This window comes from Anopheles gambiae, chromosome 2 (genome assembly GCF_943734735.2).
Source record: "Anopheles gambiae chromosome 2, idAnoGambNW_F1_1, whole genome shotgun sequence".
Taxonomy (NCBI): Eukaryota; Metazoa; Arthropoda; class Insecta; order Diptera; family Culicidae; genus Anopheles; species Anopheles gambiae.
In genome coordinates, this window is record NC_064601.1 from 115,675,087 (window position 1) to 115,695,055 (window position 19,969).

At 48.5% G+C, this 19,969-nt stretch overlaps 5 protein-coding genes across 7 annotated transcripts in view; 3 read left to right on the forward strand and 2 right to left on the reverse strand.

The window, feature by feature from the left end:
- Positions 1–242: 242 nt before the first annotated feature.
- On the forward strand, positions 243–3,370 carry LOC3290382 (uncharacterized). The gene is made up of 14 exons (XM_061640842.1): positions 243–348; positions 407–533; positions 607–1,143; positions 1,210–1,320; positions 1,379–1,525; positions 1,587–1,628; positions 1,706–1,855; positions 1,917–1,958; positions 2,037–2,189; positions 2,251–2,292; positions 2,368–2,520; positions 2,585–2,641; positions 2,738–2,830; positions 2,925–3,370. Exons 1-14 carry the CDS (start codon positions 335–337, stop codon positions 3,273–3,275), a joined length of 2,019 nt encoding a protein of 672 aa, XP_061496826.1. The 5' UTR covers positions 243–334; the 3' UTR covers positions 3,276–3,370.
- Positions 3,353–5,697, reverse strand: LOC1269731 (superoxide dismutase [Cu-Zn]). Of its 2 annotated transcripts, XM_061640844.1 has the most exons (3): positions 4,796–5,697; positions 3,753–3,971; positions 3,353–3,659 (listed from the first exon to the last, which is right to left on the reverse strand). In XM_061640844.1, exons 1-3 carry the CDS (start codon positions 5,042–5,044, stop codon positions 3,414–3,416), a joined length of 714 nt encoding a protein of 237 aa, XP_061496828.1. In that variant the 5' UTR covers positions 5,045–5,697; the 3' UTR covers positions 3,353–3,413. The 2 variants fall into 2 exon arrangements, with proteins under 2 accessions (XP_061496828.1, XP_061496827.1); XM_061640843.1 differs by having other exon boundaries at positions 3,353–3,971; positions 4,796–5,133.
- On the forward strand, positions 5,673–8,456 carry LOC1269730 (glutamate receptor ionotropic, kainate 3). The gene is made up of 3 exons (XM_308379.5): positions 5,673–7,062; positions 7,131–7,848; positions 7,922–8,456. Exons 1-3 carry the CDS (start codon positions 6,266–6,268, stop codon positions 8,429–8,431), a joined length of 2,025 nt encoding a protein of 674 aa, XP_308379.5. The 5' UTR covers positions 5,673–6,265; the 3' UTR covers positions 8,432–8,456.
- Positions 8,452–12,535, reverse strand: LOC1269729 (H(+)/Cl(-) exchange transporter 7). 2 transcript variants are annotated; one of them, XM_308378.5, is made up of 6 exons: positions 11,967–12,535; positions 11,775–11,879; positions 9,916–11,241; positions 9,467–9,850; positions 9,241–9,399; positions 8,452–9,165 (listed from the first exon to the last, which is right to left on the reverse strand). In XM_308378.5, exons 1-6 carry the CDS (start codon positions 12,057–12,059, stop codon positions 8,950–8,952), a joined length of 2,283 nt encoding a protein of 760 aa, XP_308378.5. In that variant the 5' UTR covers positions 12,060–12,535; the 3' UTR covers positions 8,452–8,949. The 2 variants fall into 2 exon arrangements, with proteins under 2 accessions (XP_308378.5, XP_061496824.1); XM_061640840.1 differs by lacking the exon at positions 11,967–12,535 and having other exon boundaries at positions 11,328–11,803.
- A 286-nt stretch (positions 12,536–12,821) lies between these two features.
- LOC1269727 (lachesin) overlaps positions 12,822–19,969 on the forward strand; it is a 28,889-nt gene continuing 21,741 nt past the window's right edge. The window contains exons 1-2 of the mRNA XM_061642774.1: positions 12,822–13,354; positions 13,467–14,401. Of these exons, the coding sequence (XP_061498758.1) occupies positions 13,834–14,401 (568 nt within the window). The 5' untranslated portion in view covers positions 12,822–13,354; positions 13,467–13,833. The remainder of the gene's footprint in view (positions 13,355–13,466; positions 14,402–19,969) is intronic.

The window sequence follows — 19,969 nt, forward strand, 5'->3', positions numbered from 1 at the left end:
TTCCCTAGGCATGCATCAACCTGTATCCTATATGAACTTTGGGTAGGTCCACCAGCATTATCCGGAGTCGTTCGGAATCGTGCGGAATTGCCCGGAATCGTCCAAGTCATTCGGAGTCGTTTGCATTTACATGCATTTCATTATTTTTTATTTTCAAATTTTTCCGGATTCGGAATCGGATTCACAATAGCCGGAGTCGGAATCGGAGTGGTGGGTGCACTCCTAAAAGCACATCACTAGTCCGATTGTCATTTGAGCTTCTTGCTTTCACTTGTCAGTTCGTATTGGATGCACAGCCAGCTGATCCAAGCCGGCGTCCAACGTTTAAAACGAAATGACCCGCGAAAGGTGAGTTCTATCGTGCAAAGTGGATGAATTTCGGTTAACATTTACTTGTCCGCTTTAGACAAAATGCTGGAAAGAAGACATTTTCTGCAGAGCACAATCAACTCCTGGTGCTGAAGCTGGTGGAACACATCGACGATCCTTGCAGCGAGCAAGAACGATGGGAAAACATTGCCGAAGAAATTATGGTACACGGCCCTACAAATAGTTTGCCATGAGCGACCGTTTCACCTGCTAACCAGTTCTCTTGTTGCTTTACAGTTTGAAACGGGCGAAAACTATCCCTGGAGAACAGTACGAATGCATTATAAACAACGAATTGTAAACCATCTGAAAGAATACACCGATGATCAGCGAATGATCGATCGGCTCCAGTACCCGTTTCTCGACCAAGTGTACAAATTGCGCGTGCAGTATCAGGTCTCCGCGCTGGTCCTACAGGATCCCGCCATTATAGCCCGCAACAAGCTAATCATCAAGTACGAAATCGATCCACGATTCGACGCAGATGTGGTGAAAGTGTTCAAGCGCTACCACACGTCCAGCATGCAGATATGCATAAACGTGCAAGATCCCGCGTATGAGCTGTCGGAACGATGGCAAAAGTTTCTGCTCAAACCGACCAAGTCAAGACATCGGCTAAAGTTGACAATGTGCGGCGATTTATGGTTTTCAAAGTTTCCTGCTTATATGAATAGGTCGGTACGAAAAGCACCCGTAGCTGTCACACAACAATCGTCGCAGGAATCTTGCTCGTCATCGGTGATACTGCTGGACAATGTTCCGGTACGGATAGAGGTTAGCATTGGTGGTGTGTGGTTGGGTTTGGGATGTTACTTCACTTTCCTGTTTGCTTTGTTTTAGGAATGTACTTCACCAGCTCCTCCTGCACCGTTTTCACCTCGCCAACTGTTGAGCTTTGAGTCGTTGGACTGTGATACACTGGTGCTGCAGATGTTGGATATACATGGAAATGTAATGTGATTGGACGCTGTGGATTATAGAATATTCAATGTATTTTGTTCGATTTCAGATGAATGATTCTCCCGAATCGGTTCAGGACAATGGTAACGTGGATAAACCAATTGATGCGAATGTCCCTCCGCCATCGACACATCCTAGCGATAGCAGCGTATCCACGTCTGAAGAACCACAGGAGACTTTCTATCCTATGCCAGATGTAAGTAGCAGTATTTGAACTTCTTTCCAGTTTGTTTGACCTCATTTTTCCTTTCTTTCAGTGTGTGTTCGATTCAACGGACAGTGAAGACGAAGATGAAGATGTAAGTTGCGTTTCATTTGTACATCTTGTTTAAAATTGTTCAAACGATTTAGGAAAGCATTTTTTAATCAAAAATAGATGCGGAATGAATCTCGCCAACCAGTTGCCAATGGCAATGTGGATAAATCTGTCGCGATTGATTCCAACCCTCCACCACTGACACATCCTAGCGATGGCGATGTATCCTCGTCTGAAGATCTACAGGAGAGTTTCTGTCCTATGCCAGATGTAAGCCACACTAACTTAACTTTATTCCCGTTTACCTGACCTTAATTTTCCTTCCTTTCAGTGTGTGTTTGATTCAACGGACAGTGAAGATGAAGTTGAAGATGTAAGTTGCTTTTCATTTGTACATCTTGTTTTAAATTGTTCAAACGATTTAGAAAGATTATTTTAAAATTAAAAATAGATGCGGAATGAATCTCACGAACCAGTTGTCAATGGCAACGTGGATAAATCTGTCGCGATTGATTCCAATGTCCCTCCGCCATCGACACACCCAAGCGATGGCGATGTATCCTCGTCGGAAGAACTACAGGAGAGTTTCGTTCGGATGCCAGATGTAAGCAGCAGTAATTAAACTTTATTCCAGTATGACTGACCTTATTTTTCCATCCTTTCAGTGTGTGTTCGATTCAACGGACAGTGAAGACGAAGATGAAGATGTAAGTTGCGTTTCATGTGTACTTTGATTCAAACGATTCAAACGATTTATGAAGGCTTTTTTTAATCAACAATAGATGCGGACTGAATCTCACGAACCAGTTGTCAATGGCAACGTGGATGAACTTGTCCCGATTGATGTGAATGTTCCTCCGCCCTCGACACATCCTAGCGATGGCAATGTATCCCCGTCTAAAGAACAACCGGATAGTTCGCATCGCATATCAGATGTAAGTATACAGTTATGGTGGCTGTTATATTTCAATTTGAATTTGTACCTATACTGCCTTTCAGTGTGTGTTAGATTCAACAAATATTGAATCCGCGGAGGAAGAGCAACAGGAAGAAACTGTAAGTTACTATATCCCTATTTGTGCCAATACGTAAAAGAATTCATAATTAACTCTTATTAAATGTTTCATTTTTTTACAAAACTGTATAATTTAGCTTCCAAAACCGCGATCCAGCACGGCTTCAAGTATTGAAAGTGATACAAACTCAGTTAGAACGGTAATATTTAACGGAACGGCGGCTTCTCCTGTACGTATGCAGCGCGGCAGGTTCAAATAACCCGCTTGTTTACTTTCTCAATGCATGTCTGTGTAACTAACAAGTCCGTTTCCCTTTCTTGCAGAACACGGAACACCACAGTTCGGGCAATGATGATAGGCAAACTGAACCGGCGCTTCCGGCCGCTCCACTACCGAACCGCATTGATATAACCACTCTCTTCCAGTATGAGGCGGCACTGGGACCACACCTGAAGAGGAAGAAAAACGTGTACGACTCGATACGCAGCTGGATGCCGCTGCTATTTATTAAACCTACCGATTCGTACGTGCCAGCGGTGTCATTGTTCGCCAAACTCGCCCTACTGCAGCGAATAGCGACAGACATGAACCTTATTCTAAACCCAACCGTCCGGGTTGAGGATCTTATGCCGGTCATTTTGCGTATTTTGTGCGGTGCACGCGAATCGCAATAGAGATGATTGTTTTAGCTGTTGATTTTTATAGTCCTGCACCAGGTTCACCGTATTGTAAAATGAAAAACCGTTACATGTTTTACATGTTATCACAATCATCATTGTCGGTTGGTTTTATTGTGGATAGGTGAACTCCTCCTAGGGAGCAACATTATCGAGAATCGTGATGAGCCCGCAGGCAATCCGCGCACCGACCGTGTCCTCCTCGCCCTGGAAGGAGATCGGGTTGTTAATGGACAGGTCCGGAAACCGGTAGACCTCGGACGGTTTCTCGTGTATCACGATCGAGCGCCCGACGATGCCCGCAAACCCGAACAGATTGATGTACGGGCTGTGGAAGTCGATCATCGCGTTGCCGTCCTCCTTTACCTCGATGTTACCGATCTGTAGGGAAGGACAGAATAATTCAATCACGCAAACATTATAATTCACTTCCACCGTCATTCCCTTGAGGAAGGGGACTGTGATATGCCTTACAATGCTGCTGCGAAAGTGCGGTCCGGTCGATTTGCATCCCTCGCGCATATCGCCGAACGCGTGCACATGGACGGCGTGCTTCCCCACCGGCAACCCCGTAACATTGATGGCCGTCTGCACGTGACCCGGTGCCCACTGGCGGAAGGAAATCGTTCCCATGATCTGCTGCTCCGGATTGTCCGCTACCAGTGTTGCGCCCACCTTCCACGAAGGTTCCGGCTGGTAGTGGTGGCGGTGATGGGAAGGAAAAACAAAACGGAAACGAAGGGAAGGAAAGGGAAGTTGAGAAAAAAGGTTAACTACAACGCAGCGAGGCGATTCGTTCGATTCACTCGTATTTGCATTCGGTGGCCGTCATCTGCGTTTGGGAAAATGCATTCTCACGCAATTTGTGCGTTAGGTACACGCACTGCTCACTGGGTGGGTGCGCACATTACGTCTTCACGCTGATTTACACACGCTGATATGGAATTGCTCACCAAACATCTCCCGTGATGGAATAATTAATTCTAGGCGAGAACGTGCAACATAACAGAACCAAGTAGGCGTTGTAACATTGGCCACCACACCATACATACGTAGTGCGCAGTTTAAGTTACACGATGTTAACATGAGTTTTTGCGTTCAAAATTCGTTCAACGTCAGTGTGTGGTACCTTTGAATAGATAGTAACGATTTTAATCAAATGCTTCTCAATTGAGAGTTTTTTTTTTGGAAAAGACAACGCCATATCACGTCAATACCAGAAGACAACAATTAAGAGCAGTTATAGCATTAGTTTCACTTTGTTGCAAGTATTTAAACTCGAAAGTTGCTATAAAGTGTTTTGGTTGGAATCTTATGTCACAAGATAACCATTGGCCCTGTGATTTTAAATAGATTCTCCATTATTCCAATTGTTCATCACTTGGTGATCCTTAATTCATACTACATCACGTGTCTTTGAGCTCATTCCGATTAACTTAGTTACTGATTTCACATCACATCTCTTTGTAGAACGTAAATCCAAACGAACACACTACAGCCTACTTGGAGCAACTTACTCTGGGAAGGATTTCGAAACCACGGAAACCGCCAGGTCCTAGCGGGATGCCACTGGCGGTACCGCCCGGTCCCAGCCCAACAGTTGGATCGATAAACTCCACATCATCCGTAAGCCGTCCAACGATCGCCGACTGGCCAGTAACAGAACTCAAACCACAGAGTCCAACCACCAGACAGAGTGTTCCAACTACGGCAGGACACCTTCGCATGGTTGTCGTCGGGATTACTTGCTTGCCAATGGTGGACATGAAAACGCACACACACACAGAGAACCGTCGTCGTCGGAACCACTCCGCAAAAAGGTACACTCTCAAACGCTACCAAACTACAACTAATCGTACTTGGCCCGTTGGAGGTAAGATTTATTGTGATTAGAACGCATCGTGATGGGAGAAGCCACACCACACAAGCACCGTCGTGCGGAAGGTGCATCACACCGCTTGCAACGTGCATTAGCAGCTAGTAGAAAGGTCGTTTCGCGCACATGGGGGGAAGTGGCTGGAAATGCTCACGGGTAATTATCGGGCTCCCGGCATAAGACAGACAGGGCGCAGAGAACAATCAAAACGGCGGTGATGCGTGAGGCACAAGACGCATTGCGTTTTACTCCACCCGATGCCAACTACGTTCGTTTACCGCGGAGGGGTGGAGGAAGACGTTGCAACAGAACTGCTATTAGTAGCGCTGCCTACTAGACGTGCCTGGGCTGCGGTTTTTGGGCTCTTCCGATGCATCATGTCCTTTACCGAGAATGTCAAAAAAAAGAAGACATTCCAATATAGGAACGATTCCATTTCCCTTTCCAAACCCATGTAAAGGTGAGGAAAAACAGGGCGGGTTTAGTGGCGCTACTCAGCCTGCTTGCTGTGTATGATTAGTGCTTGGACCTCGCCACATGATTGCATGTTTGCGCAATGAGTCAGGCCCGGGTGGGAACCCCGCAACCAACGAAGGTCTTTCTCCTACTCATACTAAACCCGCTGTCTCTTTAGGTCATCGGTTACGGATGATGGATGATAGTTCATGCACATCGTTCAGAACCGATGCACCTTTTTGTTGTGCATAGTGCAGTACTTGACCTACACGCCAACAGCATTTGGGGATGCGCAATTTTGAGCGATGTATGGGAAGTGCATTTTTAAACCGTTCTAAGCTTCTTCTCGTTGGTTCCCAAATAATATGAATAAGTAATTGAGGGAGATTTGAATGCTTATTACACAAAGGCATCGATGTTTTGCCTTCGTATTTAATAAGGAAAGCAGCTTTGAGTAAACAGACGCGCCACCATTTGCTTTCTTTCTCACGCCAATCGGTGAGAAACTACCCATTTTCCAAATTATATCTTTCTTCGGTCTTCAAACGATGAAGAGCTTCAGGAAGGAGGACTCTCTTTACTATAAAAGGCACCATCCAAAGCATTAGGCAACGTTAGTGGTGCAAAGTCGTTGAAGGATCTTACCTTTACTCCAATGGACAAACCTCGATATCTTCAACTTCTTGTACAAAGTTTAATAGTGCTGAAAGTGCTAACCGTTAGCAATGGTACTCCTCAAGCAACTGCTGTTAACCCATTGTCCTCCCAAACGCAAACCGATCAACGAATTGCCGCCGTAAGAGATTTATTAGTACATCTGGACCGAGCCCACCAGCTGCTCGTGCTGACCTGCTGGTCACCTTCCGTTCGGTATGCGCTTTGGCAAAGCGTACGCGAATCAACTGCCACCTCGCACCGTGGAACTGCTTCCGTTCGCTTCGCTCCAATCGATCAGCGCCATCTTCCCTGGCACGATCCTAATCAGCATCAAATCGTGATCGTACTCGATCTATCCTGCCCCGGCACGGATCGATTGCTCGAAAGTGCACGGCAGCTGCTTTACTACCGCGTACGGTGGATCGTGTTCCGAAGCAGCATTGAGCATCCGGGAGGATCTGTGCGGGGTTGGAGCAATTGTAGCGAGTATTCGGTGCTCGATCGGCTACCGTTGCTGGTCAGCAATGAGCTGTTTTACTTCTGCACGGAAACGAGCACCGGTCAGCATCTGGTTAGGCAACAGTATCGTCTGGCGGCGAGGTCGGCGAGCTCTTCGGTGCCGATCTACGAAACGTTTGGCACTTGGAATGCAGCACTGGGAGTACGGGTGGTGGTTGATTCTAAAGTACGACCACTGGTGACGTCGATAAGGAGGCAAAATTTCCACAAATTTCAGCTGCGCGCTTCTCTCGTCATACTGCACAATGAAACGCTGAACCATTTGGATGATCTTCAGTAAGTGTGTGTCAGAGGCGGCTTGCAATGAGGTTTACTATTAATTTTCTCTTCTGTTCCCTTTCCAGCGATAAACACATCGATACAATATCGCGTGTGAACTATCTCCTCACAAAGTCGGTCGCCCATGCACTCAACGCAACGGTCAAGTTCAGCATCGTAGACACGTGGGGCTATCGGGATCGGGAAACGGATCGCTATAACGGCATGATCGGTGAGCTGCAGCGCGATCTGGCCGATCTGGGTGGTACGTCCATGTTTTTTACCCAGGACCGTATCAAGGCGGTCGATTTCCTTTCGATGACCGCTTCGACGCGGGCCAGCTTTATATTTCGTGCCCCGAAGCTTTCCTTCACCAACAACGTGTTTGTGCTGCCGTTCGATCAGTACGTCTGGTACTGTACGGTCAGCTTCATCGTGCTGTCCGGCGTACTGCTGTTGGTGATGTTACGCACCGAGCAGCGTTACAATGCAGGAGGAGGAAGAGGAGGAAGTGCAATCGGTAGCAACAGCCCCGCCGCCGTTACAGGGTTATCCGATACGCTGCTCAATGTGTTCGGTACCACCTGCCAGCAGGGGTCGTTTATCGAACCGCAAACGGCACCCTCGAGATGCCTGATACTGCTGTGCCTGGTGGTGCTGATGTTCCTTTATGCCAGCTATTCGGCAAACATTGTCGCCCTCATACAGGCACCTTCCACCAAGATACAAACGCTGGAAGATTTGCTGGCATCGAGATTAAAAACTGGCGCCGAGGATACCGTTTACAATCAGTACTACTTTCGGGTATGTTTGCTGTTAAGTTTCACGAGTAGCTATTATGATACAATTATCGTTCTCCCATATGCAATCCACACAGACGGAAACGGAACCAAGCCGGAAGGCACTTTACGAGCGCAAAATGCGCAACAAAGATGGGACGGAAAACTTTCTCCCCCTCGCACAGGGCGTCGAGCTGATTCGACAGGGCCACTACGCGTTTCACGTCGAGAGGGGCGTTGGCTACAAGCTGATCAGCGAAACGTTTCAGGAGGAGGAAAAGTGTGGCCTGCAGGAGGTAGAATATTTGAAGGTGATCGAACCGTACTACGCGGTACAGAAGAACAGCTCCTTCCGCGAGCCGGTACGTATAAATTTGTTTAAATTGCGCGAGTTCGGAATACAGGGCCGGGAGCATACGCTGCTTTACACCAAGAAACCACGGTGCGTTGGGGGCAGCAGCTTCATACCGGTGTCGATTGTGGACGTTTGGCCCGCACTGGTGACGCTGGGCTGGGGTTACCTGCTTACGGTAGCGGTGCTGATTGCCGAACTGCTGTGGTTTCGGTTGCGTTCACGCATCTTGCCAACGGCCGGATACTTTCAATAGGAAGTAAAAAAACGCTGCACTTTTCGTTTAGATTATTTCGAATTATTCGAATGTAAGATTTTGTATGAATGACAAAATGTTACTTTTATACTCTACACACAGCTTTTCAGAAAAGCTCGCTCAATTTCCTTACATTTCAGTGCTCAGTGTGCTTCCTTCCTCAGTTAAGCTTCTCTTCATTCACGAAAGGCACTCCCACCTATTTCAATATTCTTTATCTTTCATACCCAAACACTATCGAGAATCGCACATTGCCTAATCGATACCCTAATGCTTACGCGAACAATATCTACACTTGAGTGTGTGTGTTGTTGTTGTTTTTCAATATCTTCTCAGCCACAACACAAGCACACAACAAATACACACAAATGTGTCGAAAAAGGTAAAACTACACCCTAATATAATGGGCACTTAATTAATAAAAAAAACAGAAAGCGAAAGAAATAACACGTTTGCATTCACATTTGGCATGGCCGCTTTCGCAGCGTGATAAAGAGAGAAAGAGAGAGAGAGAGAACTTAATGGTGTTTAAGGAAATCCTTGCGCGTAATAATGCCCCGCACACGGTTTTCCGACGACACCACGACGAGATGGCGCAATCCGAGGGCACGGAACAGCTGAAAGATCCGTGGTACCGATGTGCCCTCCTCCACGCTGTACGGCGAAGGGTTCATGAACATGTTCATGTTGACAGAGAAACTGCCACTCCGCTTGTATTCGTTCACGTGTAGATCCTACAGAAAACGGGACATTTTAGTTAACAGCAAACCTCCATACCATAAGGGACCTAATCCAATGTTCCTAATTACCTCAACGGCTGGGTAGCGCGGGTACTCGTCGCGGAACGCTTCAATGCTGACAGTCGACTCCCAGAAGCGGCTCGATTCGACGTAGAAGCTGCGCTTCAGTATCACAACGAGCTGGGAGCGCAATATCAACCCAATCAGTCGTCCATTCACGCGTGAGCCCTGTAAAACGTAATTAAAACAAGCTTGCTCAGGGTTAAGTTAACGTTTCGCTATAAAACGAACTTACATCATCACCATCCTCGACGACGGGGAAACCATTGTGGGTTGTGTTTTTCAATATATCCAGCAGATACTGGACCTTCTCCTCCGTTCGCACACACACCACCGGCCGCGCCATGATGTGGCGGGCCGAGAGATTCTGGTACTCCGGTTCGACGTGCCACGGCAGCATGGGCACGCGCGACGTACGGATCTGCGTATCGTAGATGCCCTCGTTAAAGTAATCTCCGCTCCATTTGGCCGTCATTAGCGTTAGTATGATCGGCAGGATGAAGCCAATGTTGCCGGTCGTTTCCAGCAAGATGACGCTCAAGCTTAGCGTCATTCGAACAACGCCACCGAGCTGAGCGGCCGCTCCGATCAGTGCGTATTTACCCGGTGATACAAAAGCCTGTAAAAAAGGAAAGCTTATTAACAACAAACGTTTACATCGTTATCTCCTCGAATCACACTTACAATCGAGGTGGGAAAAGCGAGCACGGTGAAGGAAGCTATCAGCCGACCCCAGGCAGCCCCGATGAGCAGCGTTGGGATGAAGATACCCAACGAGACACTCAGCCCGTACGTGACGCACGACAGCGGATAGTAGATGAGCACAAACGTGGCCAGCGTAAGGATCTTGTGCGATCCGGGTGGATCGTGGAACAGGGCCTTGACCGTTGCTTCGGGCGTTTGGAACCACAGTGCCGCCGCCGCATTGTACTCATTGTCCTGGCAGAACAGCTGCACCGGTTGCTCGGTTGGATCGTTACCCAGCGGCCGGCAGTCGTTGATCGTGTACGCCATCAGGCACGCAAACGTTGCGCCCAGCACGGCGACGAACGCCGCCTCCAGCACCTTAGCCCACCGCTGCCGGATGGCGTGCGCACGGAACATGTTCAGCCGGCTGTTGAGCGCATTCCACAACGCCCCGGTACACCCACCGATCACACCCATCAGCATAAAGATCGGTAGCTCGTAGTACTCGAACGGGAGCGGCGCAAACTCGCCTAAATTGAACAGACCCCGGTACCGGAAGCTGCTCAGCCCGTGGTACGCCGACAGGATAATGTTCAGCGTGAACGAGCTGATGATGGAGGCAAAAAACGTGCGCCAGATGAGGCTCTGGTTCCAGAAGCTGGCCGCCTCCTCGAGCGAGAACAGTATGCCCCCGATCGGGGCACCGAAGGCGGCCGCTACACCGGCCGCCGCACCGCCCACCACAAAGTCGCGCTTTTCGTGATCGTCCCGGAAGTGCTGCAGAATCTTCAAATCCCGCCGAAAGGTGGTGCTCTTGCCCTGCGATATGCCGGCCGCTATCACGGCGCCACTGTGTATCATCGGGCCTTCCTTGCCGCCGGCCAGCCCCCCAATGACGGAGGTAGCGACGCCGACCGCCTTCACCGCGAGCGTCTTGATGCGCACGATCCGCGGTACCTTCACCCCGTTCAGGTAGCATTTCACCTGCGGTATGCCACTGCCGGCGGCGACCGGTTCAACGTAGGCGACGAGCGTGGCCCCGATCACGACCGGCACCAGGTTCAGCAGCGACCAGTACAGGTAGGGAATGCTCAGATCGCCGTGCAGCACATTCGCGTCTACCTGGCGCTTCAGGAAGCCGTACTTGAGCCGGGAAACCTCCTCGATCACGATGTTGATACAGCAGGCGACCAGCGCGGTGCAGACGCCGATCTGGAGCGAAATGACCCAGCGGGAAAAGTCCTTCCGCACGGTAAACTTTGGCTTGATCTTGGTCTGATCGCGGCGCCACAGCACATTCTCGCACACATCGTAGTCCAAGCTCTGCGGGGCGGGGAGAGAAGAAAGAAAGGAGAACATTACTACAAGGGTGGTTTCATATGTACCCCTGCACGCGGGTCGAAAGCAACCTCAGTCGTATCTGTCCACTTTTGCTGCTGCATTGTGGCACCTGGTTAGCGCACGCATTTCATACCGCACGATGATACACAAACGTGTGATTAACAGTCAGCAACAAAACTACAACTATTCTTGCTTGCCCCCAGTACGGCTGACTACGGTATGGCAGAGAATTGTCTTCTTATCTCGTCCGGCGTCCGACTGCTCGTCAAACGTCCAACAATAGAGGAGTGTGGTTTATCATCATCCGTTTCCCAATAGCTCCCCGGCAATCTACTTTCTCGGGCCGAGCAGCACACTTAATTGTAACTAATTTTGATAACGCATACACTGCTGTTGTTCAGTTCACGGTAGAGCTAATACTGCAGCAGCAACAGTGCAAATACGAAGCGGCACGATGCATTTCAGATACAACAATGTTTGCGTCAGCCATTTTCACTGTGTTTGCGCTATCTTACCTCGTACTGAGAAGCTTCTTTGCTTCGTCGGTTTAAGTTGAAGGCAGGATCGACATCATCATCATCATCGTCGTTGGTGGCGGGAATGTTGAAATCGGTCGGTTCCTGGAACAAAACAGAGAAAAAAACCCATAGATAATAATTATCTTCATCGCGCGGCTGGATCGCCGGAGAAGCTTAGCTTTCCCTTACGTTTCGCGGGCTGCGCCGATTTCGCACTCCTTCCTCTAACAAATTCTCTTCATCGCTACTGTCGACGTCTATCAAACGCACACCGGGCGACATGTTTTTGGGAAAGTATGTTGTTTAAAACAGCAGCTTTCGGGCACAGTAAAATGGTTGACTAATGCGGTGAATTAGCGCCAGTCGCTTTGCAATCACTGATGACTAATCTATCGAGCGGTGGCAAGGGCAGGGGCAACAGGCACAGGCCAGAGACAACAAAAACCAACCACCACACACTATCACAAAACGGTTCCGGGGGAAGAGCGCAACAAAGAAGCGAACATTGACAACTGGACAACTCGCTCGATGGATGATTTACATTTGCTTAGCTAGCAACACAACGCCCTCCTATCGGAATACACTAAATGGATTAATTTCATGGAGAGATTTCTGCAAAACGAGTACTTTCCACGCACAACAATTAAGCATTTTGGAGAAGAAAGGAAGCCGTACTACGTATTTCGTGCATCACCAACAAGTGTGTGTGTTTGTTTACGTTTGAAACGTCAATGGGGGTTGAACGTGATGTTAGCTAGTGGTTACACTACGCGCTCAGGCGGCAACCGATTTGAAAGCGGCTTCGCTGTTCCAAACAAACAAAAATCAATTTTTAATGTTCCGGAATAGAAGAAATAGTTCAATTGTTTAAGCTCTTTACCAACAAAAACATTCAAGATTTAAATGCACCTCTTTCTTTCAAATAAAAACCAAAACAATTCTGTTAGCGGTTTGCTTGAATGATGAAAACGTGTATTCAATTTGCTTTCCCTGCTCGGCTGGAATTGATTCGCACCTGAGCCGCACACAACCAAACCAAATCATCGCTCCACCCGCGATCACCGTAGCAACCAAGCACAAACACTTCTTCTTCCTTCCGAACCGGCCTTTTCTTCTCGCTATCTCTCTCTTTTTATCTCGTTTTTCCGTTCATCCCATCTCATGCACGCACATTTGCGTTCTCGCTCTCTCGCAACGCTTCAAGCACGCATCTTCCCTCTTTCTTGCACAGACACTCCGTGCGAAGGGCCGTTGCGCGTACGCAGAATTCAAAAAGTGGATCTCTCAAGCACGGTTTCGCGGCGCGTTTCATTCATTGCGTTCCAGTTGCTGCGTTCGGTTGTGTGTGCGCTCCGGTGTGTGTGTCCGCTGGTAGAGAAGTGTTTGTGCTGGAAATCTTCACACGCCGCGAGAGAGCTTTCGGTGCATTAGAGCCGCGAGAAAGAGTGAGCGAGAGGGCGCGATCGATCGCGCACAGTCAAAAGACCTAAACGAGAGGGATCGCTGTGTGCGAAGCGTAGCAGCAGCAGCAGCAGCAGCAGCGAGAGTGCCTGCATACCTGTGTTCGCCGTTACTGTGTAAGCACGCTCGAGAACTCGTTGCGTCCGTCTTGTCTTCGGTTCGGTTTGGGGTGTGGTGCGCGTTCAAAGGTTTAACCTGTTTTTTTCTTCTCTCCTGTGGATTCGAAAGCTTTCACACAACGCGTTGGATTTTGCAGTTAAATTTGTCGTCTCGTGCGTGTGCCCGTGAATTGTGCAATCAATTAAAGAGCGTGTGTGTTAAATTTTACCACTGAAAGAACCTCTCCCCGGGTGACGTGTTCAATATATTCGTGCCTCCCTGCTTTCCTCGATCGTTCGCCGTTGCGTGCGTCGCTCTCCTCCCGCAGGTACGATCATCTTCTCCTCGGTGCCCCCATTTCGTGTGTACGTGCGCTTGTGTGCCCGTGTGTGTGCGTGTGTGGTGCGTCTACGCGTCCGTGTGTACTTTGCAGAGGCAATCCATCATTACTTAAGCGCTCCCCACGCGTACTTCGTACCGTACCTCCGATCCAAGTATGCGAAAGCCAAGAAGCAACCTGTCGACAATGGCTGGGCTGGGCGTCGTCTTGCTGGTAGGCATCATCGGCGGTCTAGTCGGCCCTGCCCGTGCCCAGCGAACGCCAACCATCTCCTACATCACGCAGGAGCAGATCAAGGACATTGGCGGTACGGTCGAGCTGGAATGTTCGGTCCTGTACGCCAGCGACTACTCCGTCCACTGGGTGAAGACCAGCAACGATCGGTCGGACACGGTCTTCCTGTCCACGGGCAGTTCGCTCGTGCTGAAGGATTCGCGCTTCTCGCTCCGCTACGACCTGTCCTCCACGTCGTACACGCTGCAGATTAAGGACATACAGGAGACGGACGCCGGCATCTACCAGTGTCAGGTGGTGCTGTCCGTTACGAACAAGATCTCCGCCGAGGTGGCACTGAACGTCCGCCGGCCACCGATCATCTCCGACAACTCCACCCAATCGCTGGTCGTGTCCGAGGGCCAACCCGCCCAGATGGAGTGCTACGCGTCCGGGTACCCGGTGCCACAGATTACCTGGCGTCGCGAAAACAACGCCATCCTACCGACAGGTAAGTCCTCGCCGTTAGTGTGACCGCGCAAAGTAAAGTGGTGGAACCATGCTTTTAGTAATTAAGTGAGTCATCCGCAACGTGATCGTGGTGATGCTTGGGTTGCGAATGTGTTTGGTTGTTTGCGTGTGTTTAGGAGATTTTTTTCAATGTGACTTACACTATTACACACACACACATGATCGCGATCTAACAGCGATCTAACGAGGCGAACACGCGAGATTCAATCTCTAGAACGGTGCAGCAAACATTCGCTAGATGCGCATATTTCCAGGCTGCTGTGATTGATGATTAATCCGTGTAGTGTGCACACAGCTGCTTTAGATAAAGTAATGTTAAATGCTACTGAATGGTTTTGATTAAATTAAGCCGTGATGAAATGATCTTATGATGCAATGAGAGTCAAGTTCTCGCCTTTATGCTTGGATCTTCTAAGCAATTTTGTAAGCAATTGTAATGATTGTTGCATATTTTATGTTTATAAGACTGCTCAAACATTACCGAAATTAGTGGAACATCATCTGCTGACTGCAGACTTCCCTTTGTCTGTTCGATACTCTCCCAATTTCATTACCATTTTCAAAGGGGTTTTTTGCCGCCCCAAAATCAAAGCCAACCGGCAATGACTCATGCGCCGTTTGCGCGTTTCGTTAAATTAATTTCCAATGTATGGTAATTAGCGAAATAGCCTCTTCCCCCCGCGAAAAGGAACCTTCCTTTTTCTCACGCTTTTTCCCTCCAAAACGCGGTAGCACTACTCCAATCGGAAAGAACAAGCCAAAACTACGCCAAAACCCATCGCTTGTTGTAGCCAAAGGTGGTTAGAAATACATTTTATTTGGCCATTAAACCTAACCCTCCCTTCACGGGGTGGGTCTCTACTCTCCCATGACTGACTGATTGCCACGGGGCGAGGAAGACGACGACGACGACGACGCATTTGACCTTCTTTGTTTCAGAAAGCGAAGGTGACTTTTTCCTGGCAACAAACGGCACCGGGGGGGACACTGTGCTGCAGCAGGAAGTTCAATTTGTTGCACTCTGGATGGACACACTCACACTCACTCACACACACGCACTCAGCGAGTCAAGTTTTGCTTATCTTACCCAATCATTTCCCCCAAACAAAAAAAAAAAAAAGCAGATGCCCTTAAAATACAGGTGGCTTTGGTGTTGAGGTCACATCAGGTTCATGTTGCATAAAAATGACGCTCTCTTTCTCTCTCTCTCGCTCTCCTTGTTGGTGTGTGTATTAGCTCGATTTCGGCGCTGTCCGGTTCTCACCGAAATCAGCTCATGCATGGGATGGTTGGATGGCCCAAAAGAATAATGCCAAACCCAAACGAACCAACCCGTGTGTCTGTGTGTGTGTGTGTGGCTATGTTCATTTCTCTACCATAATTTTTCGTTGTTGCTCCGTTCTTGGCCTTTGCCATCTTCGCCACACTTACTTCCCGCCGCCGCCGCCGCCGACGTCCGAGTCAGTTGGCCACACTTGGCAAACCTACGACCGAACCCACGACCGTGGGCTATTACACACAATTGACGGATTGTTAATCTCTCTTTTGCTTTCTTGCCCCGCATACGCCCGGCTGCTGGTGGTGGCTGGGTTCTATCGGGGATCCGGTTGCACGAAAAACGGCACAACGGACCACGCCACGGTTGCCCGTGGAAGATGGAGTGTTGTTTTGGGTTGATGTAGAACCGGCGTGTGTGAGAGAAAGAGAGATAAAGAGTACAAGCGCCTACTAGATGGAAGCGTTACGCGAAAACCTCCACAGAATAGCGATGATCGCGTCTAATAGAGGCTGTTTTTTCTTCTTCTCTCATTTCTCTGGGGTCGAAGGGTTCACACTTCACAAAGGCAAAGGAAAAAAAGGAAATTATTGATCCCACGGGTGCTTAAATGGTCGCTAATTTTGCGCCTTTTTCCACCGTCTAGTCTAGTTAGAGAAGTCTCATAATCAGTGGACAGTCAGCAACAGACAACAGCGGTGTGAAAACAAAGCAACCTTTGATTGGCGACCATTCAAGCGCACCTGCATTTCCTGTCTCCTGTACAGTGTTAGAGAGAGAGAGAGAGAGAGTTGTTTTTAGAGCCTCAGGACCTTAGTTCCCTTTCGCTATCAGGAAATGTTGCATTGCATGTGGGTGTAATTTTCACATCTTTTTTTTAAAGAAAGGCGAAATCATTAACAGTCAGTAGAGGAAAAGAAGGAGGTCAGCCAGCTAGCCAGCCACCTTCTTAATGACACACCATTATTTACACTTTTGCTCATGCTATGTATTCATGTACTGCTTGTTCTTCTCTGCTTACATGCATGTTTTGCACTGCACTGTCTCTTCACTGTTGTGATAAACAACCGTTGCTGCTGAGTGTGGTGGCACGTACCCCATTAAATGCCAAAAAAGTAGCTAAAATGAACAACAAATGCGCGCGCGCGGTGGTCCGGATGTGGTAAAGGTCGCTCTGGACTAGAAATGTGCGCAACCGGTCCCTTTTCGCCGCCGCCTTGAGATGAGTGAGTGTGCCATTTCTTTTATCGTAACATTCCAATTCCAATTCACAGCCCACGAGTTGAAGGAATGCAACTGGCGCGTGGGACACACCAACCAGCACGGTTTGCTGCTGCGCGTTTGGCGAATCTGTTTGATCTGATGATCTTACTGCGCGAGACACAAGAAGAGACGGGGAAGGAGTGAGGTCAGCAATCGCAACTTGATGAATTGAATCATATTGGATTGAGACGATGATACTACGCTTCCTTTACACAATGCATGGACCATCCCACCCCAAGCATGACGAACGATGACACCACAGTCTGCTCTGTCTGTGCTGGGGAGGGAGAAGAAGAGCGTTTATTGAAGTGTTCTTGGCGAATCCTCTCCTGGGTGGCGTGCGGGCGTCAATGCCGAAGATATGCTACTAGAAACCAGAATTTCTAGCACCGACCGATTCCGTGCTCCACACCACCGAGTCACCACCGAGCACCACACACGGGTTAGGAATTCTAATTGGAATTCGTTCCAGTTGATGTCACGCATTACAAACCTGTGCCGGAGCGGCCTAACCGTCTGGGGCCCAGTTGAGACACTAAAAAAGGGGGATTGTTTCCAGTTACAATAGTAGATCACCACCAGTGTGTGTGTGTGTGTGCTGCTGCAACAAGTACACCCGCGCTTTCGAATTTCCATCTCCACATCGGGGCTTTGCATTCTTTGCAGTGAAAAGAAAACTCCACTTCTTTTGGCCTACCGGCTATGCTTTATACCGCGAATGGTTGCTCGAGTTTGGAATAAATTCGTTCCGCTGGGTCGATGTTTTGGTTGTGTGCAATTATCTCACATCCCACCCAATATTCCTTCGAAGGGCGAAAATGTGGCCAAGTTGCAGCTTTTTTTTGTTGCACACAAAGGCGAAAGTAAATATGTTTCTAATTTCCGCCGTGAAACAAAAAGCAAACAAAAAACAAAAGGGAAAATTGATACGCCTACCGAGAAGAAGGGGGAAGTCTGAAGACTAACAGTAGCAACAACAAAAGAAGGAAAGCCCGGTGCACCGGATCTCATGCATGTATGCAAAATATGGGGTGGTTGGTGGCGCCGGTGGTGTGCTATGCTATGAATTATGCAAAATATAAAACCGGGGGAAAGTGTTTTGCATTTGGGTGAAAATTCAATCGAGATATTCGAGAAGCTCGGTCTCTCCCTCTCGGTCCAATGTTTTTTTTTTCTTCCGGGAAACGATCCGGTTGTGCAAAATTGTTATTATTGCCATTTTCGAAGCAATTATCAAACAGAATCGTTTTTAGCGTTCTTTCTATCGAAAGATCGGTTACAGCACGCTATTACAAACCATTCTGAAAAAGAAAATTGGAAAATTAATTATAAATAGAAACGCTCAAAATATTAAAAATATTTACATCTATTCAAATATTCACCTTTGTATCAATTCCACCTTGTAGAAGCAGCTTTTTCAATTGGATTGGGTATTTATGAGTCTTTTCAGGGCGTTCAGGCTTAGTCGAATCAATTTACACCACCCTAGGGTGCGTTTTGTGTGTGTGTGCCATGCTGTCTGTCCTCCAAGAGTTTCTAAGGGAAGGGAGAGAGAAAAAATTAACACTTTCCTCTTCCTCCTTCCCAGCGCTAAACGATTTGTTATGAAACATAATTCTTCTCTCCTACTCGCTACCCCACTGTGTGTTACTTCTGATCTTCGGAAGGCTTTTATGCTACATTATGACACACCGATGACTCCAGTGGGAAGGGAGCGGACACGCCGTTTTCCAAAACAAAACTGTCCCCCCCAAAAGCGATCTAATCCGTCGTAAAAGTAAGTCACCGCCGTTTTATAACTCCCAGTCGGCGCGAGAGAGCCAAAGATCTTACTGTGTTCTGGTTGTACCGTTCCGGGGTGCTGTTGGAGAGCTAGAAAAATATTATTTATTACCTTCACAAAACCCGGTGGTAGTAGATACACACACACGCCCGCGTGCCAGGGTCAAAACAAGAACACGCCCGCATCAACAACGCCTCCTCGCCTATGCATATATGGAAATGAGCGCAACACACGCTCTAGAGGGGGAGGCCTGGTAGGTAGTGTGGTGGACATGGGGGCTTCTAACATGTTTAAATATTCTAACTTTCACCGTTTTATTCCTCCTCCTTCTCCTGTATGTGCGGGCCTTTAAAACCGATCTCTGATTGCTATGTTGTTTCCCTTAGCAACGCACACGTTCACACACCATAGTCCTTTTCTCGATGTCCTCGTGCTACCTTTTCAAAGGCGCTCGGCGACGGAGGAAGGTGCTACAAATCAAGTTCTCTGGTGTTTGGCTTTTTGCTTGATTTTATTCCTTCCTTCGTTGCGCGCTTCTACTCCACCAAAGGAAGCCAAGCTGCCCCGAGATTTTCCCGTCGAACATCGTCGTGTTAGTGATCCAGCGTCCAGCGATCGTTTCGCTGTGTTGGTTCGTTTCCACGCTTGTGTTGACCCTTCCTGGCAGCGGGACGGGAAGTTGTTGCTGCGCGGCTGCTGCAACAATGCACAAACCGGTTTGCTTCATTCAGGTTTTAGGAAAACGCGCGCCACCCTATGCACAAGCCGTGCCGTGCGCGCGCGCTCGTGTAGCTGACACACAATGGGGATCTTTCAGGGGGAGCATTGCAACTGTGCTCTTGATTGCAGCGCAACTGCAACCTCCTCTCAAGATCATGCACTCACCAAACGTGCCCAAAGACTGCTTTCGCGCCATTTTGCACCAAAACGATTGGGATGGAAATGGGGCGGCCTGTTTCCTTGTTTGGGCAGGGCAGAACGGACAGAACTGTCGCGGGTAGAATTGTTTATGCTGTGGTGCGTTTAGGGACAGATACATCGATCGATCGATCGGGGCAAAATTTGATGTAATGCTTCTCCTCCTTCTTTCGACAGAGGAGATCTCCTGAGGTCGTGTGGGAGACCTCACCTTTTTTTGGTGATTAATGATTTCATCCGCCGTCAACGGTTCCATAATTCTGTTCCCACTTTCTTCGTCCATTGTAGCAAGAAGCGGACATCCCCGT